Source organism: Pyrus communis, chromosome 1, assembly GCF_041283825.1.
Source record: "Pyrus communis isolate YQ-2024b chromosome 1, ASM4128382v1, whole genome shotgun sequence".
In the NCBI taxonomy this organism is placed as follows: domain Eukaryota; kingdom Viridiplantae; phylum Streptophyta; class Magnoliopsida; order Rosales; family Rosaceae; genus Pyrus; species Pyrus communis.
The window spans coordinates 8,415,328-8,433,459 of record NC_142565.1 but is presented as its reverse complement, the minus strand read 5'-3'; the positions used below and the strand labels follow the sequence as shown (position 1 = coordinate 8,433,459).

Here is an 18,132-nt window from a genome sequence, read left to right as displayed (position 1 = left end):
CCGTGAGAAAGGGTGAAGAAAACTGTTAGGATTATGAAAGATGTTGAGATCCATCTTTGCTCTATATAAAGGGTGAATCACCTCCCTATATTTACCTCACAAGAATTCTTATAAATTGGGTTCTGCTCAAGCTGCTAGACAAACGCAGCTTCCCCAAACTAAAGTTTCACGGTAAACTGATACCATGGGGATTTACAAGTTCATTTCACCACTTCTCTTCTTCTCAAATTTCTGCATGCATGCATTTGTTCTGAACTCATTTCTTAGTTTGGTCCTCGCCGGATCAAACGAGACGGATAAACTGGCCTTGCTCCAATTCAAGGCTTGTATAACCACAGACCCCTTTGGAGTCATGACTTCATGGAACGAAACCATCCACTTTTGCCAATGGCACGGCGTTACCTGCGGTCACCGCCACAAGAGGGTCACAACATTGATGCTGGGGTCCTTGAAGCTTGGAGGCTCCATATCGCCACATGTTGGAAATTTGAGTTTCCTCAGAGTGTTAAGTCTCTCAAACAACAGCTTTAGCCATGAAATCCCTTCAGAAATTGGCCGTCTACACAGGTTGCAACGTTTGGGATTGCGAAATAATTCACTGAGTGGGGAAATTCCCGCTAATTTATCAGGTTGCTCTGAACTCAACTACATAAATATTGGCGGTAATTTGTTGGAAGGTAGTATCCCTAAGGAGCTTGGCACCTTGTTAAAGCTAATTAAATTCAATATTGCATACAACCACCATACAGGAAGTATCCCTTACTCTTTTGCCAACTTATCATCTCTTAACATATTTAGTGCATCTAGTAATAATTTAGGTGGCATAATTCCAGATATCTTTGGTCGACTGACCAATTTTAATTTTCTTGCATTGGATGGAAATGACTTGTCTGGTACGATCCCTTCCTCAGTTTTCAATCTCTCTTCTCTTGAAACCTTTGCTGTGGGACTTAATTACAACCTCCAAGGCACTTTTCCTTCAAACTTGGGCAATTCCTGTCCAAGTCTCCAAACATTTGCCATCAGTTATAACCAGTTTAGTGGAATTATACCTATTTCAATATCTAATGCCTCAAATCTGTTTGAACTAGCAATACACAAAAACCAACTGCACGGAGAAGTCCCCTCTTTGAAAAACTTACACAATCTTGGGCGGTTTACTATTGCTTCGAACCATCTTGGAAGTGGGGGAACTGGTGAAGATTTGAGCTTTCTTTGCGATCTGACTAATGCCACCGGTTTACAATACTTGGAAATTAATTCAAACAACTTTGGGGGTACGTTGCCTGGATGCTTAGCCAACCTGTCTTCTTCACTTGTATCCTTCTACGCAGGCTATAACAGTATATTTGGTAATATCCCGAATGCGATGGAAAATCTGCATAACCTGGAAAGCATATGGCTGTCTGGCAACCAGTTTTCAGGTCTCATCCCCCCTGAAATAGGAAGGCTTCCCAAATTATATGAAGTATATATGGAAGCCAACTCTCTCACTGGGAATGTTCCATCATCTTTTGGAAATTTAAGTCGACTAACTCATCTGCATCTCGAGGATAACAACCTACAGGGCACCATCCCTTCAACTTTGTCTCAGTGTCCCAATTTGGTGAACTTAACTCTTGGTGGTAACAATTTCACTGGTATCATATCCCCAGAATTAATTTGTCTGTCTTCTTCATATGTTCATTTGGATTTATCTCGAAATCATTTGACTGGCTTTCTTCCCATGGAAGTCGGACAATTGATAAATCTAGAGCATTTTGATGTTTCTGGAAACCTGTTGTCCGGTGAAATTCCTCCAAGTCTTGGAAGTTGTAAAACCATACAGTATCTTGACTTGCAAGAAAATTTCTTCCAAGGGACAATTCCATCAAATTTGAGCTCACTAAGAGGTATTGAAACCTTATCTCTCGCTCGCAACAACTTGTCAGGGACAATTCCAAAATTCTTGGAGAACTTTACATTTCTGCAATCCTTGAATCTGTCTTATAACAATTTAGAGGGAGCAGTACCTATTGAAGGAGTTTTTCGGAATGCAACTGCCACATCAATCCAAGGGAATACAAAGCTCTGTGGGGGTATACCAGAGTTTCAATTGCCAAAATGCGAATTTCGACATTCCAGCAAAAGGGGGTTGAGCCTAACCTTGAAACTGGTAATCTCTCTCCTTTCTGGGCTTTCTGGAGCCTTTTTTTCATTTGCTGTTTTGTACTTTTGTTGCTTCCGGAGTAAAAAAAAGGAGGATCCTTCGAGTGATTCTGAAAAAATTCCTAAGGTGGCTTACCAAAGTCTTCTTAAAGCTACTGATGGATTCTCTTCTGCCAATTTGATTGGTATGGGAAGTTTTGGGTCAGTTTATAAAGGTTTACTTGATCAAGGTGAAACAACAATTGCTATCAAGGTACTCAACCACGATCGACATGGAGCTTCCAAAAGTTTCATGGCTGAGTGTGAGGCTCTGAAAAATATTAGACACCGTAACCTTGTGAAGGTACTTTCTGCATGCTCCGGATTTGACTATCGTGGTTCTGATTTCAAGGCCTTAATTTACGAGTTCATGGTGAATGGGAGCTTAGAAGAATGGTTGCATCCAGCTCAGACAAGTATTGATACGGATCAGAGGCCAAGGAGCTTAACTCTTTCGCAGAGGTTGAACATTGCGATAGATGTTGCAATGGCATTGGATTATCTCCATCATCTGTGTCAAGTGCCAATAGTTCATTGTGACCTCAAACCCAGCAATATTCTTCTCGACAATGATATGATTGGACATGTGGGTGACTCTGGGTTGGCGAGATTCCTTCCAAGAACTCTTGAAGATGGTTTTGGTAATCAGTCAAGCTCCATCGGAGTTAAAGGAACAATCGGTTATACTCCTCCTGGTAAAACATACTCACTTTGTTTTCACTTTTTTTCAGTATTCATCTATAATTTAGATTTTTTTTAACGTATTAAAATAAAAACATTTTGCCAAAATAGAGTTAATTTCTTGATCTATTCATCTCCCAATCGGAGGATTTATATAGGAATACAAGCAATGATGATCAGGTATGAAACCAGTACAAGAAGTCATAAAAACACTGCTGTGAAACTACTGCCTATACCTAACTTTACAGCTTACAACTACTTTATTAATTACAATGGAAAACATGTCTGATTTCCTAATTCTTTAGTCAACAATGGCTGATTTAGTTAACAAGTCTACAATGGCTGGCTGCTACAAGTCTACAATGGCTGGCTGCTTCAGTTAACACTCCCCCTCAAGTTGGTGCATAAATATCTCGAATGCCCAACTTGCTGAGTGAAAGAAGGAAAATCCTACTTGACACTGCCTTTGTTAAAATATCTGCTAGCTGATCATCACTCTTCACATAAGGCAAGTTAATGGTACCATCAACCAACCTTTCCTTAATAAAGTGCCTATCCACTTCAACATGTTTAGTACGATCATGTTGAACTGGATTATGAGCAATGCTAATGGCGGCTTTGTTATCACAATAAAGATTTGATGGCTTTGTAGAATTGAAACCCAATTCTCTCAACAAAATCTTGAGCCATAAAATTCTTGCACGCCATGTGCCATACCTCTAAATTCAGCTTCAGCACTGGATCTAGCCACTACATGTTGCTTCTTACTGCGCCAAGTAACTAGATTTCCTCCAACAAATGTAAAGTATCCAGAAGTCGATCTGCGATCAGTTACTGACCCAGCCCAATCTGCATCAGTGTATCCTTCAACTTCTTGATGTCCATGATTGGAAAACATCAAGCCTTTTCCAGGAGCAGACTTCAAATACCTGAGAATGCGTTGTACAACATCCATGTGGGCTTCACTTGGCCTATGCATAAATTGACTCACCACACTTACAGCATAGGCTATGTCAGGTCGTGTATGAGACAAATAAATCAACCTCCCAACTAATCTTTGGTATCTTTCCTTGTTAGCCGAAACTTGATCAGGATAGTCTCCTAATCTATGGTTTTGCTCAATTGGTGTGTCTGCAGGTTTATAAGCTAACATCCCAGTCTCAGTTAATAAGTCTATAACATATTTCTTTTGAGAAAGAAAAATGCCATGCTTTGATCTTGCAACTTCAATACCCAAGAAATATTTCAAAGTACCCAAGTCCTTCATTTCAAATTCCTTGGCTAGATACATTTGAAGTTTTTGAATTCCCTCGACGTCATTACCTGTAACCACCATAACATCCACATAAACAATTAAGGCTGTAAGTTTACCTTTATCATGCTTAAGAAATAAGGTATGGTCAGCCTGAGTTTGCTTGAACCCATAATTTCTCATGGATTGAGCGGACCTGCCAAACCATGCCCTTGGTGATTGCTTCAATCCATACAAGGACTTTCTCAACCTGCATACTTTGCCAATATCACAAGTGGTAGTGAATCCAGGAGGAAGATCCATGTATACCTCTTCATCCAAGTCTCCATGTAGAAATGCATTTTTCACATCAAACTGTCGTAGAGGCCACCCCAGATTTGCTGCCAATGACATAAGAACCCTAATAGTGTTGATCTTTGCTACCGGCGCAAATGTCTCTTGATAATCAATGCCATAGGTTTGAGTATAACCTTTGGCTACCAATCTGGCCTTGTACATCTCCACTGAACCATCAGCTTTATGCTTTATTGTGAACACCCATCTACACCCAACAGGTTTCTTGCCTTCAGGAAGTTTAACCAGTTCCCAAGTGGAGTTTTTTCGAAGAGCTTCCATCTCTTCAATCATAGCTTTTTTCCATTTTGGATTTTTAAGAGCATCCTGTAACTTATTAGGAATTGAGACTGATGACAATTGGTTTGCAAAAGCTATATAAGAGTCTGACAAGCGATGAGATGAAACAAAATTAGATATGGGATATTGAATACCCTTTGTAGAAGAATAACCATAACGAACAGGGGGTATCCCTCGATTTTCTCGAATAGGATAACGAGAAACAGACTCATGATGTGGTTCATTTGGATCAGCACTTAATGAAATCTCATGATTGGACTCATCAAATATAGTAGGCTGAAGAGAAGGAGAATAGGTGGTTACCTCAGGATAATTCGTATGAGTAGCAGCTGATTGGTCAGAGAGTTGGTCAATGAGGGGATCTATATGTGGGTGGTCTATCTCATCAGCACATTTTTCTTTTTCTTTTCCTTTATCTCCCCTTTTTCTTGTCCTCTCATATACCTTCAATATTTTTCCACTCTTTGCCTCATCATTAGGCAAGTTTGGACCATCACCGGCATCAGACAAGTGTTCATCCGAAGAATGCATACCACCAATGTCAAGTGGCCACTGCTCTTCCTCCTTACTCCCCATCTCCCCCTGAAGAGAAGTGACCGAATCTCCCTCTGAAAAATAAGCCTCTTGTTCCTGAAAGGTAACATCCATAGAGACAAAAATTTTCCCATTGGGAGGATAGTAACATCGATACCCTTTCTGAGTAGCAGAATAGCCAATAAACATACATTTGATGGCTCGAGGATCCAACTTATCACGATTTTGCATGTGGACATGAACATAGCAGACACAACCAAACACTTTTGGAGGAATATGAAGGAGTGAAGGAGAGAATGATACTGGGAAAGGGTTTGGATAGGTGTTTGAAATTGGAGAACACGTGATGGCATGCGATTGATAAGAAAAACAGCTGTGTGAATGGCATCACCCCAAAAACGTTTAGGAACATGCATAGCAAAACATAAAGATCGAGCCACATCCAAGAGGTGACGATTTTTACGTTCTGCTATACCGTTCTGTTGAGGAGTATGTGGACAAGATGTTTGATGAATGATACCTTCTTGTTGAAAAAATGTTCCAAGTCCATAATTCAAATACTCTTTCCCATTGTCAGATCGAACAACTTGAATTTTAGCATTAAATTGGGTTTGAATCATTTGATGAAATATTGGAAAAACAGACATAACCTCACTCTTACTTTTTAGTAAGTATACCCAAGAAACTCGAGTGCAGTCATCAATGAAAGAGACAAAGTATTTAGCACCAGTATGAGTAGGAATATGAAATGGTCCCCAAACATCAGAATGAATAAGAGAGAAAGGAACATCACTTTTATTGGAGCTTAAAGGAAATGAGACACGATGATTTTTAGAAAAGATGCAAGTTTCACAATGGAAATTAGAAACCTTGACTTTAGAAAATAAAGAAGGGAATAGATATTGCAGGTACTGAAAGGAAGGATGTCCCAATCTTTTGTGCCATAACCAAATTGTTTTAGAAGCTTCAACTTGTTTAGCTTCCACTTGACAACTGTAACTTGTCTTCTCACAATCTGGTGGTAAGTCCAAGTAGTATAGACCTCCCCTCTCTCTACCATGACCAATCAACGCTTTCGTTCGAATATCCTGAAACCAACAATGAGTAGGAGAAAAGATGGCAAGACAGTTTAGTTGATTTGTAAGTTTACCAATGGAAAGCAAATTGTGAGAAAGATTAGGAACATGTAAAACAGATGAGAGAGATAGGCATGGTGTTAATGAGATGGAGCCTGCTCCAAGCACTGGAGTGGAAATACCATTAACAACTTTAACGGTATTTAAAGGTGGAGTAGTGTGAGAAGCAAACCATGAAGAGTTATTGGTCATATGGTCAGAAGCCCCCGAATCAATGATCCAAGGTTTATTTGGAGCACCAAATGTGGTGTTCAAGGCAAAACCAAAGTTACCTGCGTCGACTAAGGAAGTGGAAGCAGTAGTAGGAGAAACTGAGTGAGCAGATTGATCTACTCGAGGCACGGAAGGCGTTGGTGTAGACAGGTGTGCTTGTGATCCAACAATGCTTTTCTTTTGATTTTCCTTCTTTTGAACCCACCAATCAGGATATCCATGCAACTTAAAACAAGTGTCTCTAGTATGCTTATCCTTGTCACAATAAGTACACTTCCTTGTATCAGTAACTTTAGATCCCCCTGATCGAGAATTCGAGACTCCACGGGGAAATCGAGACGGAGCAGCTACCATGGCTGATCCTTCCACTTGTGGGCCAACCAACATAATGGTTTGCCTACTTGCTTCAGCATTCACAAGAGCATAAGCAGCACGAACAGATGGCAAAGGTGTTTGAGTCAAAACTTGACTGCGAACATGATCTAAATGAGGATCAAGGCCAGCCAGAAAGTCATACAATCTTTCTTCTGAAATTTCTGTCTCTCGAGCAGCAACATCATCAGCACATTTCAATTTTCCAGGACGTAAGAAATCTATTTCTTGCCATGTTTGCTGGAGTTTACCATAATATGCAGATAAAGGCTCACCATTCTGGCGAGTCGCCAGTGCTTGACGGCGAAGTTCATATAATTTTGATGCATCTTTTTCAATTGAGTAAGTTTGGGTAACAGCATCCCAAACATCTTTTGCAGTAGAGAGTCGGAGAAAAATGGCCCGCAAATCTCTAGTCATGGAGTTGAGAAGCCAAGATTGAACCATGGCATTCTCTTCCTCCCATATAGCATACAATGCATCGGCTTCTGCTGGTGCCTTATTTTTTCCACTGACATAAGACCATTTGCCTCTGCCAGTGATGTAGATGCGGACACTTTGGGACCACGAGGAATAGTTGGACCCATCCAACTTGTCTGGGGTGATATGCAGAGACATATCATTTTGTGTAACAGCAGCTGAAACAGTGGTCTTGGAGTCACCCATTACTACTGCAACAAATTCTCTTTATTGAAACAATAGAGTCTCACTGAGAGGGATGCAGGAACAAAATGCAAGGAGGAAGAGGCAAATGGCACGGGTTTGTTGGGTGATTCCAACGGGTATGGTTTATAGGGTATGGGGTAGTATTTAAAATTTTGGGTTTTTATGGTATGGGTTCGTGGAGATATTGCAAATGGACAGAAGATGGGTAGAGATGCAGCGGAATGTATATGGTTAACAAGCTCAATATGGGTAGTGATGTTGGCAGATATGGCCAAAGAGAGATTGGATTCGTATGAAAGTAGAAGGCCTGCTATTCTGCAGGTCTTATGGGGTAGATGGCAGTAGTGCCAGTAGGTTAATTAGAATAGAAACTCCTTTTGGATCAGAATGGCTCTGATACCATGCCAAAATAGAGTTAATTTCTTGATCTATTCATCTCCCAATCGGAGGATTTATATAGGAATACAAGCAATGATGATCAGGTATGAAACCAGTACAAGAAGTCATAAAAACACTGCTGTGAAACTACTGCCTATACCTAACTTTACAGCTTACAACTACTTTATTAATTACAATGGAAAACATGTCTGATTTCCTAATTCTTTAGTCAACAATGGCTGATTTAGTTAACAAGTCTACAATGGCTGGCTGCTTCAGTTAACACATTTGTACAAATGTAGAGTATGGTATAGGGCATGAAGTGTGGCCACAAGGTGACGTGTATAGTTACGGCATCCTCCTGCTGGAAATGTTTACGGGAAAAAGGCCAACCGGCGACATGTTTCAAGGATCTTCAAATCTTCACAACTTTGTCAAGGCAGCACTGCCTGAGCAGGTGGTAGATATTGTGGATCCGATTCTTATTCAAGAAAAAGAGGAAGGGGAGATGAGTGCAAATCAGCATCTAACTGAGGCTAGCACAACAATTCGCATGAAATTTGAAGAGAGCTTGATTTCAGTCTTAGGAGTTGGTGTTGCATGCTCCGCAGACATGCCTGGGGAAAGGTCGGACATCATTGATGCTATGGCTGAGATGTGTCGGATCAGAAACAAACTTCGAGCAGATAAAATGTTGGATTAGAATAAGCATACTGTTAAGTATTGGCATGTACGTAATAATCTTGTTTCCTTATGTGGAAGTCGAAGTTCTCCGATTTGCTTGATCAATAAAAACAGTATAGTTGATAACTTGTCTGACAGACTTCAGTCCATTTACTATTTCGTACCGTTGAGTTATACATAGATGCATTTGACGTAGGGTGAATTCAAGCTTGTACTTCATGTGGTATATATTATCAGAATGTGGAACGAGTATCAGATTCGTATGCCAAGATTACGTAATTTGTATATTATCGATTTCTTTTTTTAAAGGAAAACTTGTATGTTCTAGAGCAAACCCATTTGGTCTTGACACCTGCAAGGTCTTTTTAAGTTCCTTTGCCTTGTAGTTTATTACTTCCGCAGTTGAAACTATAACTAGATACAAAACTAATAGTGGTCGTTTCGTAGATTTTATCCCGAACTTGATGGTGAAAGCTGAAAGAGAGTTTTTATGTCAAAACAAATTCATTTGTATAGACTTAATTGTTGTGATTAATTATGGGTCATGTGTTGACGACAACAATTGAAGACCATGTGTTTGTTTTCGGTTGTGGCGTGGTAGTCTTCGTTCAAGGATTGCACGCTGTAGACTACGTACAGCAAAGAGCTTGAATTTGGCGTGTGAACTAAAGACCAATTGGTCTTAGTTGTTGGTGTCAGTTTAATGGGTTGCTAGTGTATGCATTTAACTAGATGCAATATTTGTGCATTTGGTAAGCATCCGAAGGGGAACACGGAGGAGAGAAAATCAGAGATAAAAGAGTGGCATCTTGGGGTTGGGTGAGCTCTTGTGAAATACTGTGAGATGGTGTACAAGAGTTTCGTTTTGATTTATGTTGATTTAACTCAAGTGTATCATGTACTTGTTATTATTCTCATAGTAAAGAGCAATATCTCTCTGGGGACATAGGCAGGATTTTGACGAAACTCGTAAATTTTTCGGTGTCTTTATTTCTTGTTTATTTTATTATGTTCAACTATGGTTTGTATTCTAGTGACGTTGTAATATGAAATCTCGGTTCCGCATAGACAAAGGCACAACATGATAAAAACTAATAATCCTTCAACCGATAGTATCATAAGTCTAGTCAATGCAGAGAAAATGAATACATTTCTATACTATGAATATGGACCCACATATCAAAGAAATAGTGCACATTATCACTGGTCTAGGTTGACAACGTACGTGACAATATAGCACGTCAATCTATCTAAATAAAGACTATTTCCTGACAAATCCATGCCCCACTGATATGCGAATTCTGCCATGAGAAAGAAGGCGAAGAAAAATGAGGATTATGATAGATGTCAGGATCCATCTTAGCTTTACGATTTGACACGCCCCGACCCCGATATTCCCCGAATACCAGGATAGGCACGTGTTGGCCGACACCCGAGGGTGACGAAAGCCATTTATTGAGTGCTAATGATGAAAACAAGGGATAAATAAGGCTTATAAATATAAAAGAATAACTAATATGCAAATAAGGACCGTGTTCAGAGCACACCTCTAATTTAGAACACTAAAAGAAAAAAAATATAAAATTGAATGAGACAAAGGAGTGGGTCCTACACCACCAGGACTCGAAGATGCCGATGTGAAAGTGCTTGGACGTCAGGATTGTATGCCTCGATTCTAAGTCCTGAAGGGGCGCAAAACAAACATGAGTGGACCAAGTTGATATATATATATATATATATATATATATATATATATATATATAATAAAACAGTTATCAACATACTAACCCCCAGGTTTTATGAAAATACATATATTATGATAAACATAGGTTTTCCGAAACCTAGCATGTTGTGCAATATCTCAAATCAGAACTTGTATATATAATACACACTAGTGAATGTCCGATATAACTCTTCAGACCCCATGCCGGTTCCCCGTCTCTGAGCAGACAGTCAAAGGAAAATACACTTTAGGCCCCATGCCGGCTCCCCATCTCTGTGCTAAATAGCCAGAGGAAACACACTCCAGGCCCTATGCCAACACCAAACCGTCGCCCGGGACGGACTGGATCTATCCCTACGTCCCGTAGCGGAAAGGACCACTAGGTAAGTACCAAACTAGTTAACATACATATATTGAAAATCAACTTCATAGTATAAAGTCATCCATCATCTATACTATAAAGAGGTGTTCTAAACATGTTCTAAATATCATATCGTCATCCATTAGATATTCTATAAGAACATGGGTTATAGGAAAAATAGTAATAATTCAAACTAGCCTCAGTAAGCATGTTATCTCGTAAGACGTTTCATAAAACATAATCATCAAATCATGCTTTTCATGTATGCATTTCTACTATCAAAACATGCATTTTTAGAAGGGGTCCACTCACAGTACTTCGCCGTTGAAAAGCCACGCCATCTAGCGAAGAAGGAAACGCCACAGATAAACGCCCCTAAGCACATAAATGGTACATTTAGTCAAACTCTACTCAAACGACTGAATTTGGGAAAACGAACATCGGAAACGGGTTCAGGACGTCGAAATTAGCCTAGGAGGGGTCCCGCACGAAAACCCAAAAAGGCAATGGTCAAAGTCAACGTTGACCATTGACTGGTCAAAGTCAAAGTCAACGCTAACCGTTGACCGGGTCCGGGTCAACAGGTCAAACGGGTCTGGGCTTGGATCCGGATTGGGTTAAAGGGTTTGGACTTGGGTTGGATCCAGGTTTGGGCCTAAAGGGTTTGGGTCTAATGGGTTTAGGGTTAACGGGCCGAAGACCTTAAAGGAAACGGCCCAAAGGCCTTTAAATTAACAAAACAAAAATAAAATAAAAATAAAAAAAATAAAAAGGTTGGGTTGGGCTGCCTAGGGTTTTGGGCTTGGCAGGAAAGGCCCAAAGGCCTTGGGTTTGGTGGTTCACCGGATTCCAAGGAAGGAGAAGGCCGGATTTCGGCCGGAGAATTCCCAAGCTCCGATGGAGCTCAAAACTCAACCAAAACATGTCATTCAATATACCAAATTGAAGCCCCGAAGGTAAGGAATCGAAATATACCCTTGGTTCCCGTCATCGTGGCCGGAGTTGGCCGGAAAACAGCCTGGAAGCCATGGGTGTCCGCCGGAAACTGGGTAAGATTCAAATGAGTATAACTTCTTCAATACTCAATGAAATTGGGTGAAAAAAAAAGGAAAGTTGTAGCGAGACAAAGAGATTGATACCTTGCACGTCGGCCAACTCGCCGTGGTTTGGCCGGAAATTGCCTCGAAAGGGGCGGTGCTCGCCGGAAAATTGGGGAAAAGTCTATGAGGTGGTTTCTTCATGGTTTGACATCCAAAACACAACCACAGGGTCAGAACATAACTATAGGGATGAAAAGAGAAGCATTTGGAGTGTTTTGAGGCTTACCCAAAACGGAAGGACGAGGAACTCGTCCGAGTTTCTCTGTGTTCCACATAGCCGAAGAGGGAGAGAGAGCTAACGTGATGATGATGGTGATGCTGTCGTCGTTGATGAGGTGTGGGCATGGGTGTGTGTGTGCGCGCGCGTTCTTGTCGGAGAAAAGAGCACCGAGAGGGGGGATGGAGAGATCACAGAGGAAGAAAGAGAGAAGAGAGACTTTTAGAAGAAATAAAAGAAAGGGAAAGGGAATCGGGGGGAACAAAACAGGGGGTGGGCCCCTTGGGCTCACCAATTAAGACTAAAAAACAATTTTGAAAAATAAAGTATCCCCCAAACTTAGTGAAAATACAAAAATACCCTTTTTCTTCCGTAATTCCCGGGACGGGTTGTTACACGATTTACCTCTATTTCTCTGCCCCACTGTTTGTTTAATCATGTATATTGTTTTCGTTTGATTTATTCAATCTAATGGCTAGAAATATAGAGTAAATCACCTCCCTATATTTATGATTTACCTCACAATAGTTCTTACTAGAAAATGTGTACGCGCTTCGCTGCAGGGATTGAATGTATTAGTGGCAACATGCAAGAATAATTTGCACAGAAAGATGCGCTAAAAAGACGGTAAGAACGGAATCACACCCTCAAATGCACCAATGTAGATAACACACATTAATGCCCTTCACATAAACTGCAGGCCAAGATGCGAAAAAAAAAACATATGCGTATTCCTTGAAGGAAAATTTCTAGGCCCTTGTTATGTTATGTATTAAAGAGAACCAACTCTATCCTCAAACACTAAATTTGTTCACTCGAGTTAGAGTCCTCTTGCAAGTATTGTAAAACTCAAAAGCTTACTGTCCAAAACCAGAAACAATTTGTACCATTTACATGCATGTGCAAGATATGCCTTACACTAGAAAAACATCTAAACTCATAATACAAATTTGTAATCACGGACAGATTTTGTTTTGCATTTTTATAATCAAGTGGCAAGCAAAATTACAAACTTGCAGCAACCAAACACAGAACATTTTGCATGGAAGCTAACAGTAGAGGTCTGTGAAGCAAACAGCGGCATGAGGTGAAGCCTCTTGAACAAATTGGAGGTAGTTTAGCCTCTGTCCTCCTCCTCAGTCAAAAAAATTACAAAAACATAGTAGCTTCACTAAAAAATGCATGATGAAATGGATACATAGTTTTCATGCAGAGAGAGAGAGAGTACTTTAAATCTTTTTATAGAATATGAGACAATATAAAGAGATATCTAGCATTATATCTTAGGTACATGTATAATACACAAATTTGATGTGCGCCTAAGTAAATCTTTTAGCATTATATCTTAGCATTATATCTTTTAGGTACATGTATAATACACAAATTGGACAATAATCAAAAGAAAGCACTTTTAGTTGGTGAAGTATTATAAACTATAGAAATTAGAATGAAACTACGTAGTTTCAAAATTGGAGAAGACCACTTACGAAGAAAACTATAATATAAATGTGAATTGCAAATATAAATCCAATTTCCAAACAAAATTCACCAATATAAATCTCTTTGAGCAGATGAATTAAACAAGCTCTTTGAGCAGATGAAGAGTAGTGGAATAAATCCTGATGTTGTCACTTATAATACACTTATTGAAGTTCATAGCAAAGCAGGTCGGCTAAAAGATGCATATAAGTTTTTGAAAATGATGCTCGATGCAGGCTGCACCCGGAAACATGTTACTGACACGACTTTAGATTTTCTGGGCAAGGAGATTGAGAAAATGAGGTACCAGAAGGCATCCATGGTGCGCAATAAGGTTGACTGACCTTGATAAGAATTTGTACACTTCAATTCAACTGTCGTTCAACAAGCCATGACTTTCGGTTCATAAATGTTAAATGAAAATTTGAAGGCCAAAAGTGTAGTTGTGTGTTGAGGTGCCTTTTCGACCTATAATCATGTCATGCTCAGCTTCAGTCATTTCTCAGGGTAATTCAAATTGCTAGAGGTGAAACTCCAGGTCAGTACCTACTAAACGGTTGGAATGTAACGTAACTATAATATTTGTTTTTTTTCCAAAGCTCAGAAATATAATTGAGCTTTGTTAAGCTAGAAGGTAGATTATTTGATTCTGGTAGTGATTTATGCAAAAATTTGAATGAAATGTTACTACTGCGTGTTAGCTTTCTTCTTTTATGTTAATGCATCCTGCTTTCACTATTTCAATTAAGAAGAGCGTGCCTTGGATTCTCGCTTCGTTTCCTTCTCAGTTTTGTAACCCAATCCAAGTAAAACTACAATGCTTCTTATCTATAGCCTTGTCGTAAACCATCTAAATAACTTGAAGTCTCTCAATAAAATGAATTATAGCTATGAATCCTTAAAAGATGTTTCTTGCCTCGTTCTTTCTTTGGATTCTACATTTTATTTAAAAAAAAAAAAAAAAATGAAAGTTGAAGAAAAACAAACATATTTTCAACTGAAATTGTGAGAACTTTCCGTATAATAGCAGAACTACGTAGCAGACTGGAAACTTAAATGCGTACACAAAAACTGCAAACTTCTTTCGATACTATTTTCCATCAGATTCGGCTTTTCTCCTAATCTTACCTAACCTTTTAATCTCAACCATTTATGTACATCCTATGGTTACTTCATAGTAGTAGTTTATAAATTTTTTTCCTGTTAGAAGCAATTATTTGGGGTGACCAACTCTGAAATTAAGAAAGGAAAAGAGGTAAAACCAGGCATAGTGAGGCCATTGGAACTCTAAATGATGATGCTATTAGGTTCTCCATACGATAGTTTGGTTTTTTCAATCCTGATTCATTCTGTTTTTGCGTACTCGCGGAACATGGAAATATTGTAGCAATTGGAATCCAAAAGAAAAACGAATTTGGCATAGGGTGAATTCAAGCTCGTACTTCTTGCAGTATACGTTATCAGAATGTGGAACGCATATCAGATTCTCAGGTAAGATTTCAATAATTTTGTCTCTTATTGATTTCTTTTTAGAAAGGAAAACTTGTGTGTTCTAGACTCCTGCAAGGTCTTATCTATGAAATATCAGAGCATCAGGATTAGATTCAAAGGATAGGGGAAAACCATGATACAGAAGGCTTACTTTATGTTCCTTTTCCTTGTAGGTTAGACCTCAGACAAAGAGCGAGCCGAGAGTTCTTTAACCAAAGTGATCAAGAGCTATCGGATTTTATTTTACTGACGTTTGCTTGATCTTAATATAAGAATAGGTAAAGATTAGGATAGAGTAGATGCGGAGAGAAGCCAGATCAATTTTTCATCACACGTTGCGCTGGATGGTTACAAACGATAGCAAAGTTTCCAACTTTTGTGAGTTGGAACTAAGATACAAAACTATGCACAAGATTCTTTTACATAACTGCTAGGCCATTTGTGGTTCACTCGAAAAATGCAATTGATACTTGACCCACCCAAGCAAATTGCAAAGTCTAGTGGCGTAGATTTCTTCCACAGTTGAAGCTAGAACTAGATATAAAACTAGAAGTTTGTGTATCGTAGATTTTATCCCAAACAGGACAGTGTAAGCTGAAAGAGAGTTTTTATGTCAAAACGAATACATTTGAATAGTATGAATAGACAAGTACTGTTTTGTTGGAATACTATCAATTTGGACCACATATCAAAGAAGAGGGCACACTATCACTGGTCTAGTTTGATAATGTATGTGACAATATAACATGTCAGACCATCTAAATAAAGACGATTTCCGTATGAATCTATTCCCCACTGATATGCAAGATTATGCTGTGAGAAAGAGGGCGAAGAAAACTGTTAGGATTATGAAAGATGTTGAGATCCATCTTAGCTCTATTCTAGTCAACTATTTTAGTCTAGGAATTCGATTAATGCTTTCTTAGCCAGTAGTCTATACATATTTAGGCACTCGTTTTAGCCTCACACACCCTGTTTAATCATGTATATTGTTTTCATTTGATTTATTCAATCTAATGGCTATAAATAAAGGGTGAATTGCCTCCCTATATTTATGTCACAAGAATTCTTATAAATTGGGTTCGGCTCAAGCTGCTAGACAAACGCAGCTTACCCAAACCAAAGTTCCACACTAAACTGATACCATGGGGATTTACAAGTTCATTTCACCACTTCTCTTCTTCTCAAATTTCTGCATGCATGCTATTGTTCTTAACTCATGTCTTAGTTTGACCCTCGCAGGATCAAACGAGACAGATAAACTGGCCTTGCTCCAATTCAAGGCTAGGATAACAACAGACCCCTTTGGAGTCATGACTTCATGGAACGAAACCATCCACTTTTGTCAATGGCACGGCGTTACCTGCGGTCACTGCCACAAGAGGGTGACAACGTTGACGCTGAGGTCTTTGAAACTTGGAGGCTCCATATCGCCACATGTTGGAAATTTGAGTTTCCTCAGAGTGTTTAATCTCTCAAACAACAACTTCAACCATGAAATCCCTCCAGAAATTGGCCATCTGCGCAGGTTGAAACTTTTGGATTTGTGGAATAATTCATTGAGTGGAGAAATTCTCGCTAATTTATCAGGTTGCTCTGAACTCAACTCCATAAATATTGGCCGCAATTTGTTAGAAGGTAGTATCCCTAAGGAGATTGGAAACTTGTCAAAGCTAATAAAGTTCAATATTCCACACAACCACCATACAGGAAGCATCCCTTACTCTTTTAGCAACATATCATCTCTTGAATATGTTGGTGCAGGTTTTAATAATTTAGGTGGCATTATTCCAGATATCTTTGGTCGACTGACCAATTTAAATTATCTTATATTTGAAGGAAATGACTTGTCTGGTACGATCCCTCCCTCAGTTTTCAATCTCTCTTCGCTTGAATCCTTTGCCGTGGCACTTAATAACAACCTCCAAGGTACTCTGCCTTCAAACTTAGGCAATTCCTGTCCAAGTCTCCAAACCTTTGCCATTGGTAAGAATCAATTTAGTGGAACTATACCAGTTTCAATATCTAATGCCTCAAATCTGTTTGAGCTAGAAATAGGCGAAAACCAACTGCATGGAGAAGTCCCCTCTTTGAAAAATTTACACAAGCTTCGGTTGTTTGTTATTTCTTTTAACCATCTTGGAAGTGGTGATGATTTGAGCTTTCTTTGCGACCTGATTAAGTACGAACCTAGCGATTTTTCTTGTAACCGTTGCTAACACGCTAGCGACTGTTCTGGTGGACAATCGGTAGTAAGGTACTGATCGTATCTTTTTCTGTTTCATTTATTTATTTGGAATCGTTGATTACAAGTGTTTAAATCTGTACGATGATAGATTTTGCATGAAAAAATATATTTTGAAGAATATGAGTTCGATAGTTTGTTGTTATGGTAAGAGAACCAACAAACATAAGCAAAAAACAAAAACTAAAAAGAAAAAATCGAAAAGAGGGGTTCGGTACGAAGCTAGCGATTTGTTCTTGAAAACCGTTGCTAACACACTACCGACTGTTCCGGTGGATAATCGGTAGTTAGGTACTGATCGTATCCCTTTCCGTTTCATTTATTTATTTGGAATCGTTGATCACAAGTGTTTAAATATGTACGATGATAGATTTTGTATGAAAAAATATGTTTTGAAGAATATGAGTTCGATAGTCTGTTGTTATGGTAAGAGAACCAAAACAAATATAAGCAAAAAACAGAAACTAAAAAGCTAAAAAGAAAAAATTGAAAAGAGGGGTTTGGTACGAACCTAGCGATTCTTTCTCGAAACTGTTGCTAACATTCTAGCGACAGTTTTGGTGGATAATCCGCAGCTAAGTACTGATCGTACCCTTTTCTGTTTCATTTATTGATTTGGAATCGTTGATTACAAGTGTTTAAATATGTACGATAATTGATTTTGCATGAAAAAATATATTTTGAAGAATATAAGTTCGATAGTTTATTGTTATGGTAAAAGAACTAAAACAAACATAAGCAAAAAACAAAAACTAAAAAGCTACAAAGGAAAAATCGAAA

General features: G+C 39.0%; 3 protein-coding genes and 3 long non-coding RNA genes across 11 annotated transcripts in view; 3 read left to right on the top strand and 3 right to left on the bottom strand.

Moving 5' to 3' along the window:
- Positions 1–18,132, bottom strand: part of LOC148699084 (uncharacterized) — a 108,189-nt gene that overhangs the window by 33,357 nt on the left and 56,700 nt on the right. For 2 of the 4 annotated variants that reach the window (XR_015963672.1, XR_015963675.1), the window contains one exon: positions 12,969–13,308. This is a non-coding gene — a long non-coding RNA (uncharacterized LOC148699084). Of the gene's footprint in view, positions 1–12,968; positions 13,457–18,132 lie in introns of those variants that run through there. The other 2 variants (XR_015963674.1, XR_015963668.1) reach the window with 2 other exon arrangements.
- On the top strand, positions 79–8,873 carry LOC137719610 (putative LRR receptor-like serine/threonine-protein kinase At3g47570). 2 transcript variants are annotated; one of them, XM_088695860.1, is made up of 3 exons: positions 388–491; positions 1,645–2,882; positions 8,355–8,873. In XM_088695860.1, exons 1-3 carry the CDS (start codon positions 388–390, stop codon positions 8,753–8,755), a joined length of 1,743 nt encoding a protein of 580 aa, XP_088551986.1. In that variant the 3' UTR covers positions 8,756–8,873. The 2 variants fall into 2 exon arrangements, with proteins under 2 accessions (XP_068314747.2, XP_088551986.1); XM_068458646.2 differs by having other exon boundaries at positions 79–2,882.
- On the bottom strand, positions 6,219–7,750 carry LOC148699087 (uncharacterized). The gene is made up of 2 exons (XM_088695898.1): positions 6,696–7,750; positions 6,219–6,375 (listed from the first exon to the last, which is right to left on the bottom strand). The coding sequence occupies exons 1-2, from the start codon at positions 7,672–7,674 to the stop codon at positions 6,341–6,343; spliced, it is 1,014 nt and encodes a 337-aa protein (XP_088552024.1). The 5' UTR covers positions 7,675–7,750; the 3' UTR covers positions 6,219–6,340.
- LOC148699086 (uncharacterized) lies at positions 10,876–12,037 on the bottom strand. Its single transcript, XR_015953651.1, has 3 exons — positions 11,960–12,037; positions 11,796–11,865; positions 10,876–11,195 (listed from the first exon to the last, which is right to left on the bottom strand). It is a non-coding gene; the product is annotated as an uncharacterized LOC148699086 (long non-coding RNA).
- Positions 13,714–14,296, top strand: LOC148699085 (uncharacterized). Its single transcript, XR_015963677.1, has 2 exons — positions 13,714–13,804; positions 13,889–14,296. It is a non-coding gene; the product is annotated as an uncharacterized LOC148699085 (long non-coding RNA).
- The window catches only part of LOC137720638 (putative LRR receptor-like serine/threonine-protein kinase At3g47570), a 52,924-nt gene continuing 51,003 nt past the window's right edge, over positions 16,212–18,132 (top strand). Inside the window, exon 1 of one of the 2 annotated variants that reach the window (XM_088695878.1) lies at positions 16,212–17,093. The gene's annotated coding sequence lies outside the window, so the exon portion shown is untranslated. Of the gene's footprint in view, positions 17,256–18,132 lie in introns of both variants that reach the window. The other variant, XM_088695884.1, reaches the window with a different exon arrangement.